The 23,255-nt window shown below is 38.3% G+C and overlaps 1 protein-coding gene across 3 annotated transcripts; it reads right to left on the reverse strand.

Annotated features, from left to right (window-relative positions):
* Positions 1-643: 643 nt before the first annotated feature.
* On the reverse strand, positions 644-23,255 carry LOC127441071 (F-box-like/WD repeat-containing protein TBL1XR1). Of its 3 annotated transcripts, XM_051698237.1 has the most exons (16): positions 23,014-23,255; positions 17,534-17,598; positions 14,475-14,575; positions 13,610-13,755; positions 13,289-13,499; positions 12,610-12,742; positions 12,297-12,438; positions 10,998-11,061; positions 10,811-10,908; positions 10,655-10,715; positions 9,821-9,942; positions 9,579-9,653; positions 9,304-9,431; positions 6,830-6,995; positions 6,401-6,502; positions 644-3,009 (listed from the first exon to the last, which is right to left on the reverse strand). In XM_051698237.1, the coding sequence occupies exons 3-16, from the start codon at positions 14,530-14,532 to the stop codon at positions 2,983-2,985; spliced, it is 1,533 nt and encodes a 510-aa protein (XP_051554197.1). In that variant the 5' UTR covers positions 14,533-14,575; positions 17,534-17,598; positions 23,014-23,255; the 3' UTR covers positions 644-2,982. The 3 variants fall into 3 exon arrangements, 2 of the variants coding, with proteins under 2 accessions (XP_051554197.1, XP_051554198.1); XM_051698238.1 differs by lacking the exon at positions 17,534-17,598; XR_007897271.1 differs by lacking the exons at positions 644-3,009; positions 6,401-6,502 and adding an exon at positions 8,309-8,439 and having other exon boundaries at positions 6,868-6,995.

Below are 23,255 nucleotides of genomic sequence, written 5' to 3' on the forward strand. Positions count from 1 at the left end.
ATCCGCTGACCCCGCTCTGTCATTTTAGGTGGCCTACCACTTCGTGGCTGAGTTGCTGTCATTCCCAATTGCTTCCACTTTGTTATAATACCACTGACAGTTGACTGTGGAATATTTAGTAGCGAGGAAATTTCACAACTGGACTTGTTGCACAGGTGGCATCCTATCACAGTACCACGCTGGAATTCACTGAGCTCCTGAGAGCGGCCCATTCTTTCACAAATGTTTGTAGAAGCAGTCTGCATGCCTAGGTGCTTCATTTTATACACCTGTGGCCATGGAAGTGATTGGAACACCTGAATTCAATTATTTGGATGGGTGAGCGAATACTTTTGGCAATATAGTGTATATGGAGCCTACTGAGCTATATCGGTCAATGACTTCTACTAATGGGATTTCAAATTCATCCCAAATATGTTAAATGGGGTTCATGATTGGTCTTTGAGCAGACCAGTCAACTTTGTGTTTTTGGAAAAGATCCAGCTTCATATCCTCACTAAATGAAAGACCCACTGACATATTAAAATCATATTGGTTTTAATAGCATAACCTACAGTATATTCACCCACTCAGATGGTAACAAAATGTGTTTTGTTTCCACAAGGAGGCAGTGTTTTTTCAAGTGCAGAAAAGACCAACACTATTATCAAAATAAATTTTATTCTGGACTTTTCAATTGATCTGACTTAAATCACAATAGTCAAATCAACATTGCAGTAAGTGATTCTGCTAAAGAGCAAAACAGGAGAGAAAAAGAGAGTCAAGTTAAAGATTACCTCAAATGAGAGGGGGAAAAAAAACACTGAAGAACTATTTACATGGTATGAGATGTTTTGATATGCCCATGTACGTGCTGTTGTCTAAAGCTAAAAAAAAAAAAAAGTCTAAAAGTACAAAATTTCAAAGGCCCGTGGAAATAGTATGCAGAGTGCCAAGCAAGAAGCAAACACTTGCACACACCGTCAAAAAGGGGTACCTCTTTAAAATTAAACATTATAAAATACCATTCCACTGTCATAGACAATATAATAAATAACACATTTTCATACAATCTACTTACTGTTGATTATTTTGAACAAGCTTTAAAATAATCATCTCTATTAAAAAAAAAAAAAAAGAGAGAGAGAAAAAGCATGACACTTTGATATTCTTTGGAGGGGGATTCAGATTATAGTTTATCATTAGGGAGAAAAAAGGCATTTGTTAGCATTTTGGGCTGTGTATTTTTTTAAAAAATATCTTAAAAGGGGGAAGAGAGCATTACATTAGTTGAAATCAGCCACACTGCCCTATATAACAATTATTAGAAGATCTGGTTTGTTTTCAAGTAAATGTTTAATGTCACTCAAGTAATTTCAGTCCAACAGATAAAGATGTTTTAAGTGCTCATTGGATTTCTTGAGAGTATGTCTAAAGTGCTTGGAGGTGACATACATGAGTGTGCTGGGAAAAACTGCTTTTGTAGACTATGACTGTCTAATGGCATTTTAAAAACATGTGACAGCTTAAAAAAAAAAAAAAAAAATCAATGTGCCATTATCATGAAGAACCCAGGTGGAGATACATCCCAACCATAAACAAAGAGTTTACTTTAAAATCCAGTAGCATGTAGAAGAGAAAATCCCTGTGGTCACATCTTTTGTATTCATGTTAAACTGTTTCTCTGTGTCAGTCTCTGTTTATATCCACACTTACAAGAAGCAATAATGTAATTTTACAATAATACAAAACATAACACAAAAGCAGCACCACCTCAACCTGATTTAGGACTACCAAACTGTCTGATTCAAACAGGTTGTCCACTTCCCTGCACTGTCCCATGATAATCACTCCATGCTGCATTAGATTTATACCTCACATGAAGCCCTAACAACTAAGGCTGTTACAGTCACACACAAACTAGTTCAATGCAGTACTGAAATAAAAGTGTATAATGACCAAATCCAACGGTCATTTGGAATTCAGGAAATGACAGACGTAACCATAAAAAAAGATAATCAAACCAGAGAAAGCAGTAGCGTGTTCTGTGTGGCCTTTCACTGGGAAAAAAACATTTATGATAGATTGTGTAAAAGTGAGCCAAGTGACAATTTTCACACGTTAAGTATCCTACATCCCTTTTGAGGATAATGAAAGGATAATTAAGGGATTTCCACCCCCACCCCCCCCCAAAATATGTATAGCCTGATAGCTATTGCGTATTTAGGGTGGGCCTATTATCTATCTTGAACAGGCTTCATCTAGGAGCCTGTAGACTTAGTTTCTCCATGAAGAGTTACACCCCTCCATGCAATGAATGTTCAGTTTTGTCTAAGCACATAGTTGCATAGGTTGTACAAATAACACAGGGCATTCGTTTTAGAAAATATATCTGTAAGTGATTTAATAGGCTTTCTGTACTCTTATCACTCTATATTTAAAAAAAAAAATAATCAAATTCTCTCTCAATTTTTGGCAAAAAAACAAAAAACAAAAAAAGTCCTTGAGAATTTTTGGAGAACATTTCCAAAAGTTTCTAAACATACAGTGCCAATACAATACTCTGAATTGTCAACATCATACGACCATGAACTTGCCATATTCAACAGCTCTGCTCTTTAGCTCATGCAATTACACATAATGAAATATAAAAACCTTCCTATGTAACACTGATGTGTACAATATGTACACAACATCAGTGTGGACCTCAGCTCAGGGGTTTGGAATGATGAACTAATGATGGCATATATGGTGCATGTGCAAAGGTGGTTTATTTCTCATATGTTATGCATGTCTGTATAAAACAGTCCTTGATCACACTGCTTTTGTGTGTGTATGTGTGGTAAGCGTCACGGATCCGCTCTGTGTTATGACGGGGCTGAGAGAGACTGTTGGTCCAGGATCTCACTCGTGGACTACAGCAGTGGATGATGGGCCAGGGACAGTCAATAAATTTGGCTATGCACACATTCGTAGTCGGTCCATGGCTTCCCAACGGCAGCGTCATTTCCTCAAGTCTAATACACAAACCTGGAATGGGGAAGAGCAGAAGTTATCATGACAAAAAACCGCCCACGTCACATTTAGGTGTAATTTCAGCTACAACCCCAATTCGCGCTAAGACCTTATTCACGCTAGTGCCATTTTTGATTTTTAATGGGAATGAAAACAAGGCTGAGGGATAGACTTACAATCTCTTCAAATGGCATGCACAGTATAAAGCTGTATAAAGCTCCTAGATCACATCTGATTTTCCACAACTGATGTCTGGAGTTCTTTTGAGTGTTCTTGAAAAGATATGTTTTCAATGTTTTGTCTGCGGAACAATCCAAAAACACTTTAAACTGCAGTACAGCCCATTGAAGAGACTGTAAGTCTATCCCTCACAGCCTCAAAATCAAAGATGGCGCTAGCATGAATAAGGTCTATTCCAAAAAAGTTAGGACAGTATGGAAAATGCTAATAAAAACAAAAAGGAGTGATTTGTAAATTGTATTCACTCAGTGCTATATTGAAAGCACTACAATAACACATTATTTGGCATTTTATCCAACTTGGCATTTTATCTTGTGAATTGAATTGTTTTTTGGAAATATACACTCATTTAAAATCAGATGACTCAAAAAAAATAAAAGCTGAGATGGGCAATTTAGAACTAATAACAATCTGATGAGTTGAAATAACAAGGTGATGTGAAACAGGAGATGTTAAACAGGTGAGGTGATCGTGTTATAGTACATAAGGAGCCTCCAAAAACAGCCTAGTCCTTCAAGAGCAAGGATGGGTCGAGGCTCACCAATTTGCAAACAGATGCGTCAGCAAATAATCCAGCACTTTGAGAACAATGTTCCCCAAAGACAAATTGGAAGGATTTTGGGCATTTCACCCTCTATAGTGCACAATCTAGTTAAAGACCCCCTCCAGTGAAAATCAAGTTTTTAACCTTGTTTACATGTCTATATGATGTTTTTAATATGCTAGAAGACATACCATGAGTGAAATCAGCAGTCAACGCCATGGCTGAGCATTTTTATCTTGGAACTGCAGTCTACCAAAGACAATCTCAAAAACACGGATTCAGACAGCCAGGGTTTCATACGTCACAAACCTAAGGAACCAGTCCCGTCAACTTGTGGGGTGGGGCTTTCCATATCAATAGCATACGCTACGACGAAGCAAGGGGTATCAGGTGAAGCCAGGTGTAGCTACGTATCGGTATTTTACAAGACATGTTCTGTTTTCGGATGTAAAGTTGCGAAAGGACAAATGGTGAGCCTTCATGTATTATCCAAAGGATTTGAAAATCTGAGATAAATGGGTGCAGTTAATTTGGAAAAATCATAATGTCCCTGTGAGGACACACGGCCAGCCCTGAATCGGCTAATCGGCGGGAGGGGGATAAAGACGAGCCAGAGGCGCCAGTTAGGGGGAGAGATGCATGTGGCCGTGCTGCATGTGTGTCTGTTCATTTATGTTTTATGTTGTTTTAAGTTCAATTATATCATTACATTTTACGTTGACTGTTCAGCTGGTTCCCGCCTCCTCCTTGCCATTTCTTATACTGTTACAGTTCAAGGACAGGCAAGGAGGCGGTGGGAACCGGCTGACCAGTCAACGTAAAGTTTAATGATATAAAAGAACTTAAAACATAAAACGAACACACATACAGCACGGACGTGTGCGTCTCTCTCTCTCGAACTGGCGCCTCCGGCTCATCTTTATCCCCCTCCCAGCTGATTAGCCCGATTCACAGCCGGCCGTGTGTCCTCACGGCCCGGCCCTCCTCCTCATCACAGTCCTAGCAAAACTTCCAGAGAAAACCCGGGTTTGCAGTAGTCATTTTCCAGAGAACTTTTTTGAAATTTGTACCCAAAAACAGATGGGTTTTGCCACTAAACTTACACTGAAGCCCAACGCGTTTCCATCAATTTATCCTGGGGACACAGCGATCCCTAGCTGCAGGCGAGCGGTGCAGGGGTGAGTGGAGATAGAGGTGGGGACTAATTTGCATATTCATAGATCCACGCATACTAAAAGCAAAGGTGTAGAGTTATATCTAAGCCATTTTAAGGCTTTAAGGCATTTGAAGGGATTATTTTCATGGAAAACAAAACTTTTAAATATGTAATTTTGATTAACAAAGATGAGTTTTTAGGGGTTAAACCAGTGGCTGGAGAGGGACTTTAAAAGATTCAAGGAATCCGGTCAAATTTCGGCGCACAAAGGGCAAGGCCGAAAACCACTTCTGAATGCGTGTGATCTCCGGTCCCTCAGACATCACTGTCTTAAAAATCATTATTAGTCTGTAATGGATATTGTGACGTGTGCTCTGGAATTCTTTGCTAAACCTTTGTCAGTCAACACCATTCACCGCTGAATCCACAGATGCACTATGCAAAATCACTTTACTATGCAAAGCAGAAGCTATACATCAACACTGTCCAGATTTGCCGCTGACTTCTCTGGACTCGGTCTCATCTGATATGGAAAGTAGAACAGTGGAAACGTAATTTGTGGTCCAATGCATCCACGTTTCTTTGGAAAAACAGTTGTCATGTTCTCTGGGCCAAAGAGGAAAAGGAGCATCCAAGCTGTTTTCAGTATCAGGTCAAAAGCCAGTGTCTGCCATGGTATGGGGGTGTGTCAGTGCCCATGACATGGGTAACTTGCACAACTGTTAAGGGTAACCATTAATGCAGAAAGATATGTAAAAATTTTGGAGCAACATACAGTATACTGCCATACAGCCATCCTGACGTGACTTTTCCAGGGACGTCCCTGCATTTTCCAGCAGGACAACGCCAAATCACATACTGCCCGGATTACAAGTGCATGGCTGTGTAAGCAGAGAGTGTGGGTGCTAGATTGGCCTGCCTGCAGTCCTGACCTGTCTCCAATTGAGAATGTGTGGCACATTATGAAGCGCACAATACAGCAATGAAGGCCCCATATAAATGTGCAGCTGAAGACCATAATGAATGAATGGGGGAATATTCCGCTTGCTAAACTTAACAAACTTGTGTCTTCAGTGCCCAAACGCTTACTGGTAATTAGAAGAAAAGGTGAACACTCAACTGTCCCAACTCTTTTGGAGCGTGTTGCAATCATCTGATTTGAAATTAGTGTATATTTTAAAAAAAATATAAAGAATTATAATAACTCACAAGGTAAAATATCAAATAATGTGTTGTTGTAGTGCTTTCAATATAGCAGGATGAATCACATTTACAAATCACTTCTTTTTGTTTTTATTAGCACTTTCAATACTGTTCCAACTTTTTGGAATTGGGCTTGTTCTTCATTTAATCCAATGTTCCTATGAATCTGTGCTTAAGACAAAAATCTGTACTGATTTGGCTCTAGCCAGTCACTCCATTCAAACAAAGTTCATGCACGAGAACACCTTAAATTTACAACTCACCGATCCATCTGATGCACTTGCGCCCACTTTGTCGCCAATGGAGTTCCAGCATACTTCAAAAATGCCCCCTGTCCCTCTGTAGCTGTTGACTAAAGCACCACTCTGTAGGGAAGAAATAGAGGCTTATGTGACAAACATCAATTATTCAATGCAGCATTTATAGCAGTGATAGATTGTTATTTCGGTCAGGCTGGTTAATCGGGCCAGTATTTGGTCATTTTGGTTTTATTGGCACAAGACGATAACTGTACCTGCTCGGCCATTTAATGAAAGTCTGGACTTTCAAGGCTTTAGAGAATAAATTAGCTAATTTCAAATATTTTTAGGTGAACTTATCCGAAATCATTAAAATTATAACTAATGACTACATAAAGGATTTTGAAATTACAATTACTGGTAAGTAAAAATTAGTTCAAGAGTTTGTAGTACCTGAGTGTTCCATATATGGACACACTTGTCGAAGGAACCGCTGGCCAGGTGGCGTCCATCTGGGCTGAACGCCACACTGTAGACGGGTTCTTGGTGTTTGGTCAGTGTGTGGATGCAGGCCCCACGCTCTGCGTCCCACAGACGCACCGTTGAATCAAATGATGCACTGTAGATTAAAAAAAAGGTTAGCCTTAAAATCTAAGTTTTGTTGTTGCTTTCTGACAGCACATGGCGTGCACATCAGAGCGCTTCAGAAGCGGTTAATCTGCACGTGCTCTTCAGGAGCTGCTTTGAGTGCGGTCTGCGCTGCGGCTTAGTGAGGTGGTTGGTGTTTATTTAGAGTCTGGGTTCCAAAATGCACCATTCGTGGCATTTCAATATTCACTTAAATTCCTTTATTCGGACAGTTAAATGTGATAGAAGTTTGAAGTGCACAATAATCACAGTTAGATCTAATAATCTCGATCAAACGATTATTTAATAGTCGTGACAGACCTTTCTCTAACTAGCTCTGCACAATCTGGGCATTCTTTCACACAACTTCATGAGGTATCCACCTAGAATGCTTTTTAAACTGTACTGAACAAGTTCTCATGTATGCTGGGCAATTGTTGGCTCTTTTCCTTCACGATCCGATCCAACTTATCCATTAAAAACCTTTAAAATTGTAGTTTTGCTGAGAAATTTCAACACTAATTTCAAGATGTTTAGCATGAGGTTTCTAAGATATTGAGAAACAACTTCAGTCAAGCATGTTCAATCAAGCATGTCTTTTGACTGGTAGTGCATATACAGACAACATATGAATTTTAGACATGCAAGATGTAGGGCTAGGTAAAAATATCGATATTACGACTGCCGCAATCTTAATTTGAACAATCTTGATCTTGATTTTTAAATCCCAATATTGATCTTTAAAGGGTTCATGACATGCCTTTATAATTATTTTAATATGTTCCTTTAGGTTCACTTATAAGACTAATAAAGTTTTTTTGCGCAAAAAAAATAATAAAATAAATAATAATATATTTGTAAAATATAAATATATTAAATTTCTGCCAGCAATGTTCAGTTTTGGTGCTGCTTCTCCTTTAAGACTTGACAGTAAATGCCAACTGATATGATTGGCTCTCTGCCCTTGACTGACCTGCTCACTGCTCTGAGCGGGGCTACTGAAGTGATAAGGTAAACTAAGCATTGATGTGTTGTTGAGGAGGTGGACAGGTGCAAATGTCAAAAGTGTGACATCACAATGTGGAGGAAGTTGAGAACGAGTCGTTTTGGCTGCTTGGTTTCAACAAATGCTCTTTTTGCAGTGAGAAAGTTTTGAGTTCTGAAACTTACAGTATGTTTTTATAGTACACCGAACTCTTATGTCAAAAGACCAAGGAAAATTTGATCCTGCAACCAAGTTTAACGCAATGGGACTAAAAAGTCCGTGATTAGCCACTGGCTGGTAAATGTTCAGATTTCACTCACCAGTGATTGAGTGGTATATTGGTGAAGAAATCCAGCAGTGAGATCCTTTCAATGCGTGTTGAGAGTTAAAGTTTGGTTTGACACAATCCATTTGTCATTGAATAACGTCCCTTTTAAAATCCTTTTTTGTTCTTTACAGTCAGTTGTTCATCAGAAAGTAAAAAGAAACATTAATTCTAATCAGACATAGTGCTTATGCGATAATGAAACCATGCAACTCCTCTTTCGTTTATTTGCGCTAATCCAAAACACTTCTGTGAGACGCTCGCTGAACTGCCGCTATTATTAAAGAGACAGTACCGTTTTAGCACATATTCTACAAATCAATGTAAATACATAAATAGTATAAATTATTAATGTAAATAAATAACGTAACAATTATTTATATAAAGTACACACACACACACACAGTATAAATATGCAGGCAATATAATATATGCAATTTTAAGACATATTTATTGATGAAATACATGGATTTATAAATTTTTAGAAGTTAAATATGACCAAAATGATGAAAAACTAAAATATATATTTTTGTAATGTATCTAGTTAAAAGGTACCTATATTATTGACAGCATTGGCTGGAAGAGAAATTCTTTAATATGCAAGCAAAATGGATATTATTAAATGAAATATACCCATATGAATTGAAATTTGAATCAAAATCAGAAACGAATCTAATCCAGAACTTGTGAACCGGAATCAAATCGGGAAATCTGTATCAATATCAACTATATTAAGATGTTAAAAAAGTTTCTGTAGTTTCAGCACTATTGATGTTAATTGTCTAAATAAATAAACATCAACATTTATCACTTCTGTCACTTTTTCTCATTTAACCCTTAATTTAACAAATTATTCAAGAACAAGACAATAAGGAAACATATAACCATGTTTGCTTAGCCTTCGGACTAAACAAGCTTTTGTACATTTAAATATAGCTGTAAAAAATATTTTAAAACAAGAGTGATTACTGAAGGTGGATGGTTCTGTACCTGGCCAACATAAGACTGGCATTGGGGTTGTTGGTTCCAGGTCCAGTAGGACTCCATTTGATGGTGTAGATCTCCTTACTGTGGGCTTGCAGGTCATGAACACAAGTGTCCTGTTTCATGCTCCAAAGCTAATGGTTTAATGTAAAACACAATGTTACTGTAATAAACACTTTCACCTGACAACGCAAACATATCAGTAAAGAGCCAAATCATCAAAAGCAATGATCTTTACTTTGCACATTTACTGCAGTGTTTGATGTTTGTTTGTAGCTCACCTTAAGCGTCATGTCATCAGAGCAGGATGCCAGGAGATTCCCCGTTGGATCCCATTTGATGGCATTGACTTCATTCTGATGGTTAAATGTTCAATTCATCAGTGTGCTATTCAGTTAAGCATTAAAATGGTTTGGGATGTCACGACACCAAAATTTCAGTGGTCAATGCCAGAAAATTTTGATAAAAGGTTTGCCATTGTCAAAATTACTATGTATTGGGATATCTGATATAAACGGCTTACTGTGTGGCCCTGGAATGTCTTGACTGGTCGGTCCTGGCCCAGTTTACACACGTGAATGCACATGTCCGTGCTGCAGGAGGCAAATGTGTTGTTGCTTTGCCAGTCCACGTCCAGAGCAGGAGCTGCATGTGTCAAATGGAAATCACGTCATTCTTAAACATTCTTTTGAAACGAGCACACACACTCTTCCATATTTTTAGAACATTTGGATGAAAAAGAAAAAAACAGTTTTTTTTTCCCATCTAAAACAGATACCCATGTTTTTCCCATGCTGCTTAGATTTATTTTGTCACGAGAACCCTTAGGAACTTTTCCCGGCGGGGGTTCAAGTCTTTTCGCTGAAATACCCTCTCTGAAGCTCCTGCTGTTCACATTACATAAGATATGGCTGCCAAAATCTGTCATGTGTACCTTTATTAATGTGCATTTCATAAAATGTGTTTTTACTTTTTCAGTACTTGCCTCAAATTGCAAACTTGTCAGAAATAACACATCTTTGTAAGTTGTCATTTGGACAATGAACATAAATTCCAAACCTATTTTCAAGCTTCCCACACCTTTTGATCAGTTGTTTGTGATTACTTCGAAGAATTTGCATTCACAAAGAGCAATTTCTAGTCAATGAAATATTTTAGAGCTAAGCATAACCAGAAAAAAATATTCTTTTTTTTCCTCAGAAATTTGCATTACGTTTCAGGTATGTAGCATTCCAAAATCACAATTTTAAAATTCCCTAATATTTCCAGGTTCTCCACGACCTTAGGAACCCTGTAATTTGGGAAACTTGATCAAGTCAAGAATGAAAATCCTGCTTGTGGTGATTTTGTTACTCACCTGAATGGAATGGAAATTGCTGTTTGGCTTCTCCTGTGTGAGCGTCCCAAATTATGGTGGTCTGAAAGATGTACATTACCATTAGCATAATGTACAACATTACCATGTTATCTGACAAAATAGGAAAATGAGAAGATGTACAATCTTTTACTCTACCTTATCAACACCTGCACTGAGGATAAAATTTCCTTTCTTGTTCCACTTTAAAGCAAATATGGGACCCTTGTGCTGCCCCAGTGTACTGGCAAGATTACCTATGAGTTACAAGACACTGATTAGATAAACATAATTAGAGTCAATTTGCAGTATGACTGATGTTAGTGACACAGTTAACTGAGCTCACCATCTTTAGTCCATATCCTGGCAAATCCATCATAGGATCCTGTGGCTAGAAGTGTACCTTCACTCTATCAAAACAAAAGCAGAGAGAAATCTCTGTGTGTGTTTGGTCCAGAAATGAATAAATATTTATGTATGAATACATATACTGTATATACATATACACACTCAGTGACCACTTTATTAGGTACACCTGTACATCAACATATTCATGAGATTATCTAATCAGCCAATCCTGTGGCAGCAGTGTAATGTATAAAATCATGCAGATACAGGTCAGAAACTTCAGTTAATGTTCACATCAACCATCAGAATGGGGAAAAAATTTGATCTCTGTGATTTTGACCGTGGCATGATTGTTGGTGCCAGATGGGTTGGTTTGAGTATTTCTGTAACTGCTGATCTCCTGGGATTTTCACACACAACAGTTTCTAGAGTTTACTCAGAATGGTGCCAAAAACAAATCATCCAGTGCACGACAGTTCTGCAGACAGCAACACCTTGTTGATGAGAGAGGTCAACATAGAATGGCCAGACTGGTTCGAGCTGACAGAAATGCTACAGTAACTCAGATAACCCCTCTGTACAATTGTAGTGAGCAGAATAGCATCTCAGAATGCACAACACGTCGAATCTTGAGGCGGATGGGCTACAACAGTAGAAGACCACGTCGGGATCCACTTCTGTCAGCCAAGAACAGAAAGCTAAGGCTTTCAAGTGTTTTAGTTTTTAGTTTGCCATCCCTTCGTTCGTAAAACTTCTTGACAACATCTGGGCATAGAATCATCAAGTTTCTGTAAAAGCTGTGGTGAAAGTGTCCTCCAGGTTTCAGCCACCAAAGCTTTCACTTCATCCACACTAGAACAACGACGATCTGACATTTAAAACGTTTTAATTATTGACTTGTTTCTTAGATAAACCAATCGATTCACTTCAGAAGACATTAATTGAACGAATGGAGTCATATGGATTACTTTTATGCTGCCTAAATGTGACTTTTGGACAATCAAAGAGCTGGCACCCATGTACTTGCATTATAAGGATCTGACAGAGCTCTATCTTCTTCTAAAAATCTTCATTTGTGTTCTACTGAAGAAAGACAGTCATACACATCTGGGATGGCATCAGGGTAAATGAATAATGACATAATTTTCATTTTTGGGTGAACTATTCCTTTAATGTAAATATTGCCATATCGGCCATCCTTCTCTCTAGATATTGGTATTGTGTATTGTAAAACCATTCAAAAAACTATAACCTATAAGGGTTTCTAAGGTGAAAAACTGTTGGTCCTAGCACTCACGTTCCAGTCCAGTGAGGTGACGTCTTTGTTACTGGGAACATCCTGCCCCCCTTCCCGTATGCAGTGACGCAGCACCAGCTGAGTGGACCCTCCAGCACTGCTCTCACTCAGGTTCCAGATCCGCGCAGTCGAGTCTCCAGATCTGAAGGCAACAAAGCACACAAGATAAATCCTATTAAACAGGAAATTACCCATTAGAAAAGAACAGAAAATGATGGTGTCCAGCCAGAAATGCAAAGTAATAATTGTTAAATTCGCAGGTTGCACTAAGCAAAATGAAGCATGGTAAGAGAAGATTTAGCTTGACACTGACCCAGACGCCAGCAGATCACTGACAGGGTTCCATGCACAGATGAAGACCTCAGACTCATGGCCCCGCAGCACCATGGCTTTACTGGCTGGGATCTCCACCGCCCTGTCCACCTCCATCATGTCTGAATGGTGGTCTGCGGGAATGAGAGTTAGGGTAGCAACATTGTTTAGTCCTGCTCAACTGCCTTACATTTTTTGAGGCCAGATAATCAAACTTCGACAGTAGAGGTTCTGGTGTAGACACAGACTTGAATGACCAGTTCAGTTCCTTTGATTATCCATTGAAAAGGAGGGTCAGGGCTTTGGTTAATGTGAAATCTTCAAGTGTGAAAACAAGAGGACTAGGCTAACCTTAACAAATAAAGCTTTGCTTTGAACAAATAATAGGACTTAGAAATTAGAAATTCTTTACTAGAGTACCATGGTCAGGACCTTCTAGCACTTAAATAGATTTTACATGTCTACAAAGGAAAGATTCAAGGGAATGTTAATGGAGTTACTATTTTTATGTCCATTTGGCCATCATTAGACTTCACTGGGTCAGCTTTAGTGGCATCCAATTCACTACTAAAACAATCTTTATGCAATATTTTCCAATAGCCATCAATACAGTCTTCTTTAACATTAACATTGCAACTGGACACAGCTTCTACAGTGTTAAAAGTAGACAGTGAGCTCACTAGCTAATGTGTGCGCTCCGTTCTCCTCTCCATTAGCCGTGTTCTCTCCGTTCTTGGCAGCACTGGCTGCTGAGGCACTGGAGGCAGCGGCAGCTTGCTGCTGAGCCAGCTTATCCTTATACACCTGCTGCCTCGTCTGCACCACGTCCGGCATCACCGCATCAATCAGGGACAGCGACTCGATCGGCCGCCCGTCAAACAGGGTACCGTCCTGTGGACCACAATACAACAGGTTCAAGATGTTATGGTCAGGATGAGAGCTTGTGGCATCACTAGCTGCATACAACTGGCTGATTGAGAAAAAGTAATCAGGAAACTGACCTCATTGATGCTGACTTCAGCCTCCACATACTGCAGGCCCTTCTGGATGATGGAGATGAGGGCAGCAGGGGGCACCAGAGCTCCATTGATGTTGGACTGGCTGATATGGCTCTCTATGCCAAAGGTGAACGCTGAATGGGAGAAGCCTGCAGGGGAAAGGATGACAATTCTAGTTACCATTTACTAGCAAATATTTTCCTGGGCCATTCTGACAAAGAAACAAATGCAATGGCCATTCAAACAATTATCTGTGCCTAAACAAAATTACACCTTAACATTACCATTAATGTGATCTTTGATATAAAGGCTCACCCAACCTTTCCTTCACCCTTTAACAGTTCACTTGCAAAATTTCAAAGGGCTAAAATCAGCCACTGCATGCAATAGTGCTGTTCCAAAGCCTAGTTAACTGCCTTGTGGCCTATTGTCTACATAGGCAATATCCTAAGGAAATGCATCCTCATGAGTGGCTAATTTGAAACATGCTACATAAAGAAGAAACTCTGTGTTCCTCAGAAGTAATGTGCATCAAGTGAAGTGCACGGGCAACTCAACTCACAATTGATGCCAAACAAATTTGATGTTTGCATGTTGCTAAGCTAATGACATGACAACTGCACAGCAACTCATTCTATGCTGCCTTAGAATCTGTTCAAAGGAAGTTATCTACCTTCTGGAATGGCCTTTCTGTTGGGAGCGCATCTATGATGCCTTAAAATTCTGTCTTGGTTGGCAGCTCACTAAATTTTGGAACAGAGCAAATATAAAATAGGATGCACAACATGTGTGGTGCTAGCTTATGAACAACTCCAGTGCAGGATGGCAGGCCATAGATGATAGATGAACTGTCTGATGATGAACAAACCTGATTCCTGCAGGTATCTGTACACCAGGAAATTGACCTCATCACTGCTTACGCTCATTTTTGATCCTGGTTGAACCAAGAGGTCAAGGCGAGAGGGGAGCCTGGAAAACAAAAGCACATCTATGTTAGGGATATGCAAAACTACATATTTTCAAAATCGACTAGTCTATTGGTTGCCTTAATGACCAGTTTTGGTTTCTGGTTTCATCTGATCTCAATCAGATGTTTTTCTTAGGGTGTGTTCACATTCAAAAAAAAAAAAAAAAAAAAAAAATCAAACTGTCTTTAACTTGACAAAAAAGTAACACGCATGGGGCAAGATGTTGAAAAAAAACAAAAAAACAATGCAAGCCATAAAGCTGAAAAAACAAATATCAATCGGCAAGTGTATAGCTGTAACAGCTAGGGTTTGGTACAGAGAGCAAGTTACTTAACTTGCTCTTCAGAATCGATTCGTTTTTTAGCGTAATCTGAAGTAAAGCAGCACCATTTATGATACCAGTGTTGTCAGATTGTACTGCTGATTTGAAATATGCATTTGATCATAATCTTGACCAACCATTTTGGAGATTTCTGTCTTTCCCCATTCAAGTAGATAGGAGCTGCACTGTCATGACTGGAAATAGCCTCCCGAGAGCGTTCCAAACATGTCCGACAGTGGACTGACTTGCTAGAAAGACTTTGGTTGCACTCACGTGCTCGTGCGGATTCAGCGCAAGCAGCAATCTCCTGACAGTTTAAACGGCCTGGATCGCCTGCTTGGACTGACCATCATGATTTGTGAATCAGAGGAACTTTTGATACTGATCCTGAAGTTTTTATTCTGGTTGATAGAATACGCGTATCAGAGGAAGATATTAGATGAGCACTCGATGGGGAAAAAAATATTGATGTATTCAATAACTCACAAGATGATTTCTGACGAAACCGCATATGATCATACACAACTCGACTGTCGCCATTGACGACTAGATTTTAAATTATTGTAGCAATCAATTATTTTTGGTCGCATTTGCAACTATTTTTGTCGCAGTCTGGAGTCCTGTTGTGAACTTTTTATTTGAAACTAGAGGTCTGCATAGGACCTTTTTTTTTTTTCACCCCGCTCCCGCAAGTTTCTATCCTGCAGCCGAATGCTCCCGCTGAATTTTACTCCATGTTCACCCGCTTTCTGCCAACAGTGATTTTCCTTCCTCCCGTTCCCGCAACACCGCATTTTCTTTTCACATATGGCAAAAGCCATACAAATAGACAAGTGTACACAAATAACGTGTTATTGCTATTCTCAGATGACACGTGACACAATGCCCATTTGACTTGCCTGAGGTTGGTTTCTTAACACTTAAATGGACCATTTTCTAGTCCCAGTTTCACATCCTTTGATGACACATTGTGTCCACACGTTGCTCTGCTATTCTTATAAAGCACCATTGACTATAGCCTGCTCTAAATATTGGAAAATCTGATGCATGTGTTGTGTGCACATTTTTATGTTGGATTTTCTGTTTATTATCACAAATAAATTAATTGTAAAATACATTTTTTTTTCTTTTTTGCATTCATAAATTCAACACAAGTAGATACCCACAACTGATTTTTCAAGCTCTTCTCTGACCGCCTGCTCCCACACACAACTCATGGAAGTACCATCCGATAACGGCCTCAACTCTGAAATGTATTCCCACGGCATAAGAAATCTGATCGGGTCCTGTGGGAGTTCCGCGGGAATGCAGACTTCTATTTGAAGCTACATCGCAACCAGTGTAGTTTCATTCCCAAACAAATGAGTGGTTCGGGAATCGAGCTGATTTTATGAGCCAGTTCTTTACAGTGAATGACAAACTGAACCACAAGTCATTCATTTCATCATGTGCAACTCACAAATGAACCAAGAACTGTTACTTTGTTAAGTGTGTACTTAAGGCTTGTGAGACCTTAAAGCTTGAAATAGGTGGTATTTTATATATATAAAAAATAATAATAATAATGAATTGAAAAATATATCCTAATTAAAAAGTCTGTAAACACACAATTTGCAATAATCTGTTCAGTAAAAATGTTAAATGATCATATGGTAACAGACAGAGGAGGGCATTAAATCCAATAAGAATTGCATTTCTTATTTTCAAAAAGGCTATTTCTTCCTTAAAAGTACCAAAAATATAGTTAACGGAATCATTAAAATCCTTCCGATCCCCATCCCTAGTAATGGCACTAGTAAACCATTATAATCTACCTCTAGTTTGTGGTACTGATATTCATAAAAAGCATATGGCAACACAGGCCAGACTCACTATATATAACCTTGGTGATGAGAAACAATAATAATAGTATTAATATGGCTGCAGGATCCAGTTATAGAAGCTTAAAACAGTTCACAGTAGTGCTATTGGTAGTAGTGCTTTTTATCTGTAAACAATGAGAACTTTTTTTACCAACTGACATGAGAGAACTGAACCTGACCTCCTCAACTGAACTTTCTCACGGAAGGCCCTTTGAGCCCTGGGGCAATTTTCCACCAATTTGTTCACCACTGGAAAGAATTACGATGCTTTGGAAGAAGCTACACAGTAGGAACCGGTATTTTGATGGGAAGAATTACATGCGTGTAAAACAACAAGAGGAAACACTCCAGATGTATGTGCATGGCTGCTTACTCTACTTTATAGTCTAATGAGCCTTCACATTAAACAGTAACCCATCATACCACAAGACTCCCTGTTGTTTACGGTGTCAACAGCTCAGAAAGTGCGACATTTGCCCTATTCAAGATCAAATAAACATCGGCTACAGCTTAATGAAAAGACTCTTAAGCAGTTTAAAAGCATCTATTAATTCTTATATCCAACACTCATGCTAGTCACGCTACAGAAGACTGAGTTGCATAGCCTAAAAGTGCTTGAAACACACATAAACAAAACCATAAAACACTTATCAGTAAATTAATGATTATATTATATTAATGAACAGCAACTGGAAGCTTCCCTTTACATTTACAGACATACAACATCTCATAAGTTAAATATACAGTACAGTGTAATATGGTGTCACTCACTTACCATGAGACCAAGTGTTGATTAGATAATCACACTCTTGTTGTCCATGGGAGCACAGTAAAATCAGCCTGTCAATAAAACACACTGTTATTGTTACAGTCAGATTATGAGAACTATAAGTTCCAGTCAGTCTTTTTCCTGTAGCCATCTAAATAGTGCCAACAGGCAATGTGAAAATTCTATCATTTACTGGCCCTTATGCTGTTTCGATTCAAATGTGAATACATTTTCCCCCATGTTAAACACAAAAGATATTTTGCTAAATGTCCAAGCAGCTCTTTTCCAAACAACAAGATGGGCTCAAAAAGCTCTCAAGCTCCACAAAACAATAAAAGAAGATTGGACTACTCATGCACTATACCGATCCATATAAATGGTCTGCACTTATATAGCACCTTTTTTAACCATAGCGGTTCTACAAAGCGCTTTACACTGTGTCTCATTCACCCATTCACTCACACACCAATGACAGCAGATATGTATACGATTTTCTTTAATGCTTAAAAAACGAAAAGATATTGAAAATAATGCCATGAAAATTATATTTTTACGATATTACCTTTACACTGTTGTTTTGGAACCCAGGCAACCTGAATAGCTATTATGTTATATTGTACTATAATATAATAAAGTATAATACAATACAATATATAATATAATACACAATAGTAAAACATTTCTTTCCTAAATTCTTCACTTTCACACTAGGTCTGGGCGATAGGACGATGCAATTGGATATCGAAGATATCTGACAAATATTCCGATTAGAGGTCGAACGATATATCAGCTTTGCCGATTAACCGGCACCGATAATAGATTTCTGGCAACAAAAAAAATAAAACAAAAAAACAAAATTATAATTTTATTGGCAAAAATCCACACCAATAGTTTTTCCCCATTGGGTCCGGTGCTGGAGCGGCTGGGAAGGGTCTGTTTATTATCATCACAAATAAATTCATTGTAAAATAAAATATGAAATAGGGTCCGCTGTTGTTATACAGTATGAGAGTGGCCTCAAGAGGTGAAATAAAAACTTCACCGATGCCTTGTGGTGTTTGTTTTGACATGTGAGACTACACTCTGTATGGAGCGGAACACTTCAGATGCGGATTTATAACATCAACAATGAAAAGGTATGTATACAGTACACTATAGTACACATTGTCATATCATTATAAAGTAATTAATTTGTTGACTAGATGCTGCATTATTAGAGAACAGCAGTATGTTTGCTGACAAGGCTGAGAGGACGCTAACATCAAAGCTAACCTCAAGCAGTTAGAACAATGTGACAAAAATACACACAAGTCCTACCAAATGTTAAAATGTCACAATTGTTACCATCTATTAGCATCTATTTTCATTAGTTTATATCCAGCTGGTCATGTTTATGCATTCGTTAGCCAGCTTATTGCATATTTAAAGCTAGTGACGTGAGAAAGCAAATTAATATCTTCATGCAACCAAGAGAAACGTATAAACAAATCAGAAATGCACCAGATTTCAATTAAATTTATCCTCACTGTAATATGATGACTTCAGATCTATCACACTCTTGCGCTAAAAAAGGCTAGACACAGCACAACAAATACAGTTTAACAGAAAGCAGGTGTCTCAACATGCTTTTAAAGTTCTTTTTAATTAGACACATCATCTAAAAAACAGCGCTCCTGTACGAGATGCTGAATAAACAAAAACAAAGGGAAACAAAAGACGTTCATCTAGCACGTGTTTACATAGAAAAACAAATGGATGGTTGCAAAAGCGTTCGGTGTGAACAGCCTCTAACAGTTGGTGGAGGTATTTGGCCGTTGCATCTTGCTCTCTTATAAGCATTTCTCAGATTAATCAATGAACTGTTTAAATGCTTTGTCAGGAAAGATGTTCAACTTGGAAATGTGTCTCAAGATCCTCGCGTTCGGTTCCAGACTGTTGTGTTCCGTCTGTTTGAACAGCCCCTGTCCTGAGCTCATAGTCTGAGCCGCTCCACCACTGAGTTCAGCCGAATACCACTGCTATCTGTGAATATAGCTACTCTACACACAACTGTACTGAATAAAAAACAATGTGGTATTTCACTGTTATTATGAAGCTTGAGTCTGGAGTAGTAGGAATCAGTGCAATTGTAACACCATGTGAACTATTGAAGCACCAATTTTACTTTTGACTTAACATTTGAGAAAATGGACCGACTAAATCATTTATTTTATGCACATTTGTTGAAAATGAAATGCTCTTTTTAAACAGCCAGTATATGAATGTTCTATGCAATAACATAACGGTGCTGAATGGTTTATGTATTTATTGCGCTCTCTTGTGGACACAAAGGAAACAATGACAATTTAAAAATCAGCTGACTTTAAAATTCGAATATTAGTTTATATATATATATATATATATATATATATATATATATATATATATATAAATATTTAGATATTTATTTCATTTAAAAAAGAACAATACATTTTCATGGTTCAGTCAGTGCTGTTTATTTTTGTAATAACGTTCAGCACTATTTTATTTGAGTTTTATTTGTTCATTCAGTATCAATTTTAAAAATGAACGGTTGATTAATCGGCTATCGGCAGGTACTGTCCAACTTAGTTATCGTATAAGTAAAATCCACTATCGGTCGACCTCTAATTCCGATACTAATTGCGATACTTATTGACAGATGATGATCAACAATATCTGGAAACGACAAAACCATGGAGCTGGGAAGTCGTCAGACATATTAAACAGTAGCCCAGGGTATGAAATTAGCACCTGGCAAATGCAGGGTATTTCATGTGAGGTGGCGTGGCGGGTTCCATTGCTCATCACTCATCTAGCCACCACTGTGGTGGGAGACATGCAAGACGTCTCGGAGTGACAGATGACATGAAATGCCGTTAGACACAAAGACGCGCTTTTGAAGAAAAACACTTTATTCTATTTTTTAAGAACAGATGACAGAAAAGCTGTTGAGAAGCGTGTCCAATTGGCTGCTTGTTCAGAGATTCAATAAAACGGGCATGCAAAGAGTTCTCAATCTTTCTTTTGTTTGTCGTCTGAAAACAGTTTGCAAGAATAATGTTCTCTTTGAGAATGCTGCAAATGTCTTCAGACCATTTGTTCACTTTATTTCCATGATCCAAGCATGCATTGTGAACGCAACTCTGCAGGTTCACTTATAGGTTATATAAATAAATATGTGTGATTAAATCATAATACAAAAACACATACACCTTAAACATAAAATGTATTTATATTTCATTTATTGAGTTTACATTTATAATTGTCTTAAATCTACATTTGTATAAGCAGGCCTAACCGAATTTTTCATCTGTTGTCGTAGATGGATCCTTGCGTGACGGCAAATGGAAGCGTGGTTAAAAACATTTTTTGACCACTTTGTTATTTTAATTGCTTGAAGTTTGAATTTATCTTTGGTTCAAGTTTTTCATGTTTGAATAACTTAGTACATTTTTGAAGCAAAATCAACAGCAAAAATATTACATACACCCTTGGCAGTGGGGTTGATGATGTTAACAGATTTTTATTTTTTTTATAAAATTACTGTTAACATATTTCTTGTATATTGCCCAGTCCTATTTCACACTTTATTTTAAGGCTCTCCAATTAAAGCCTTGAGATTCTGGGTGTTTTTGAAAATGTTTCTTCATTCTCTCATCTCCACAGAAATAAAGTCTCACACTTGTTAAGTCCAAGTAGAAAGTACAAACAAACTGACAAGCATAGCAGTCATGAAACAACTAGCCAAATCTCTAAGGCACAATCACAGTTTAGCAAGAGCCTCCTAAACCCACCATCCCGAAAGTCATTAATTAACAATAACTTGGGCCACAATCTTTATAAAAAGGCACCACATCAACCCTCGTGTCAACACATTATAATATTTATGCTCTCTTTAAAAAAGGAAAAGGGTTCATTTTAGTTATGAATGAGCAGAAGGTGGCAGCTTGCCTTTACATTTACAGATGTGGTCATGACATCTGATAACTTCTCATTCATATACTGATTACTGTAATCAACCCTTTCCCTTTGTAAAGGAAACATAAAGCAAAGGGTGACAAAGGTGTGATCTCCATAAAACATCAGAAATAGAGATAGCGCTTCACAATCTGCCATTTTGCATTAAAGGGATAGTTCACCCAAAAATGAAAATTCTCTCATTTACTCGCCCTCAAGCCATCCAAGACGTGCATGACTTTCTTAGAAGATTTTTTGAGAATATTTCAGCTCTGTAGGTGCATACAATGCAAGTGAATGGTGACCGAAATTGAGGCTCCAAAAAGCACACAAAGGCAGCATAAAATGAATCCATATGACTCCAGTGTTTTAAACCATGTCTTCAGAAGCTATCAAATTGGTTTTGGATGAGAACAGACCAGACTGCAACTCATTTTCACCATAAATCTTAACAACAGCAGTCTTCTTGGCGATCATTATTTCAAGATTGGTTATACTTCCTAGCGCCATTTGGTTCTAGAGCTCTAGTCAGTGTAATCGAGCTTGAAACCATGATCGTGCCTTGAGACTGCCATGGCATGATTTATAGTGAAAAAGGAGTTATATTTAGGTTTTTTCTCACCCAAAACCAATTAGACTGCTTCAGAAACATGGATTTAATCACTGGAGTCGTATGGATTACTTTTATGCTGCCTTTAACTGCATTTTGGAGCTTCAAAGTTCTGGTCACCATTCACTTGCATTGTATGGACCTAAAGAGCTGAAATATTCTTCTAAAAATCCTTAATTGAGTTCAGCAGAAGAAAGTCATACACATCAGGGATATCATGAGGATGAGTAAATGATGAGTTAATTTTCATTTTTGGGTGAACTATCCCTTTAACGCTTGATCCGATAGTTCTGATTACAAAGCAACTAAGAAACTACTGAATTGACAGACAGTTCATCTAAATACAACCCTCTGAAACTACTAGAATAGTACACCATCCCACATTCTGACTCTTCCATCCATGCATTAGTGGAAAATTGCTTATCAACTTAAATAACTAATAAAAATAAATATATTTATTGTACACTTCACTCATTTGATCACTATTAACAAGCATCATGCTAACGCTCAGCCGGAAGCTTCCTCACATTTATTTCGGCTATTAGCAAGTAGCAAATTCAATCGTGAACAAACGTCACCGGAAACAGCAGACTCGTTACACAAGAGCACAAATAGCGCGTTTCTAGTTGCAGCGCGTGGCTGCTTCCATAGCAACGCATTGAGTTAGTAAAACTGGTTGTTGTCAACGTCGATAGCGTGTGCAAACCGCGCGCCCATCCCCCACCACCACCACCACGCGGCCTCACGCACTGCCAGCACAACACAACCGTACTCTGCTAAATTAACCGCTTTATATGTGCAATAGCCAATAACAATAATATAAAACAACAACGAATATTATAAAGACTATAACTGGGTCATATGATGTGTCAGATGGCAAAAGAAAGGCTCGTCTTACTCAGGCTGCCAGAGCGCCGCTGCCTCCACTCGGATCAACCTGCTAGCTTCTGCAGCTAAAGTCCTGAACAAACGTGCCAAAGCGTCGATATAAGTCCAAAACAAGTGTATTCCTTGACTTTTCACTGCACAGTGATATCTATATCCTTGATTAATGACTACTTTCCCGTTGTATGCATGAAATGGGGAGAAATAAAAGAAACAGTTAGCAGCTTATGGACAGCCAGGCGCTTCAGAGGAAGC

Source organism: Myxocyprinus asiaticus, chromosome 5, assembly GCF_019703515.2.
Source record: "Myxocyprinus asiaticus isolate MX2 ecotype Aquarium Trade chromosome 5, UBuf_Myxa_2, whole genome shotgun sequence".
Lineage (NCBI taxonomy): Eukaryota > Metazoa > Chordata > Actinopteri > Cypriniformes > Catostomidae > Myxocyprinus > Myxocyprinus asiaticus.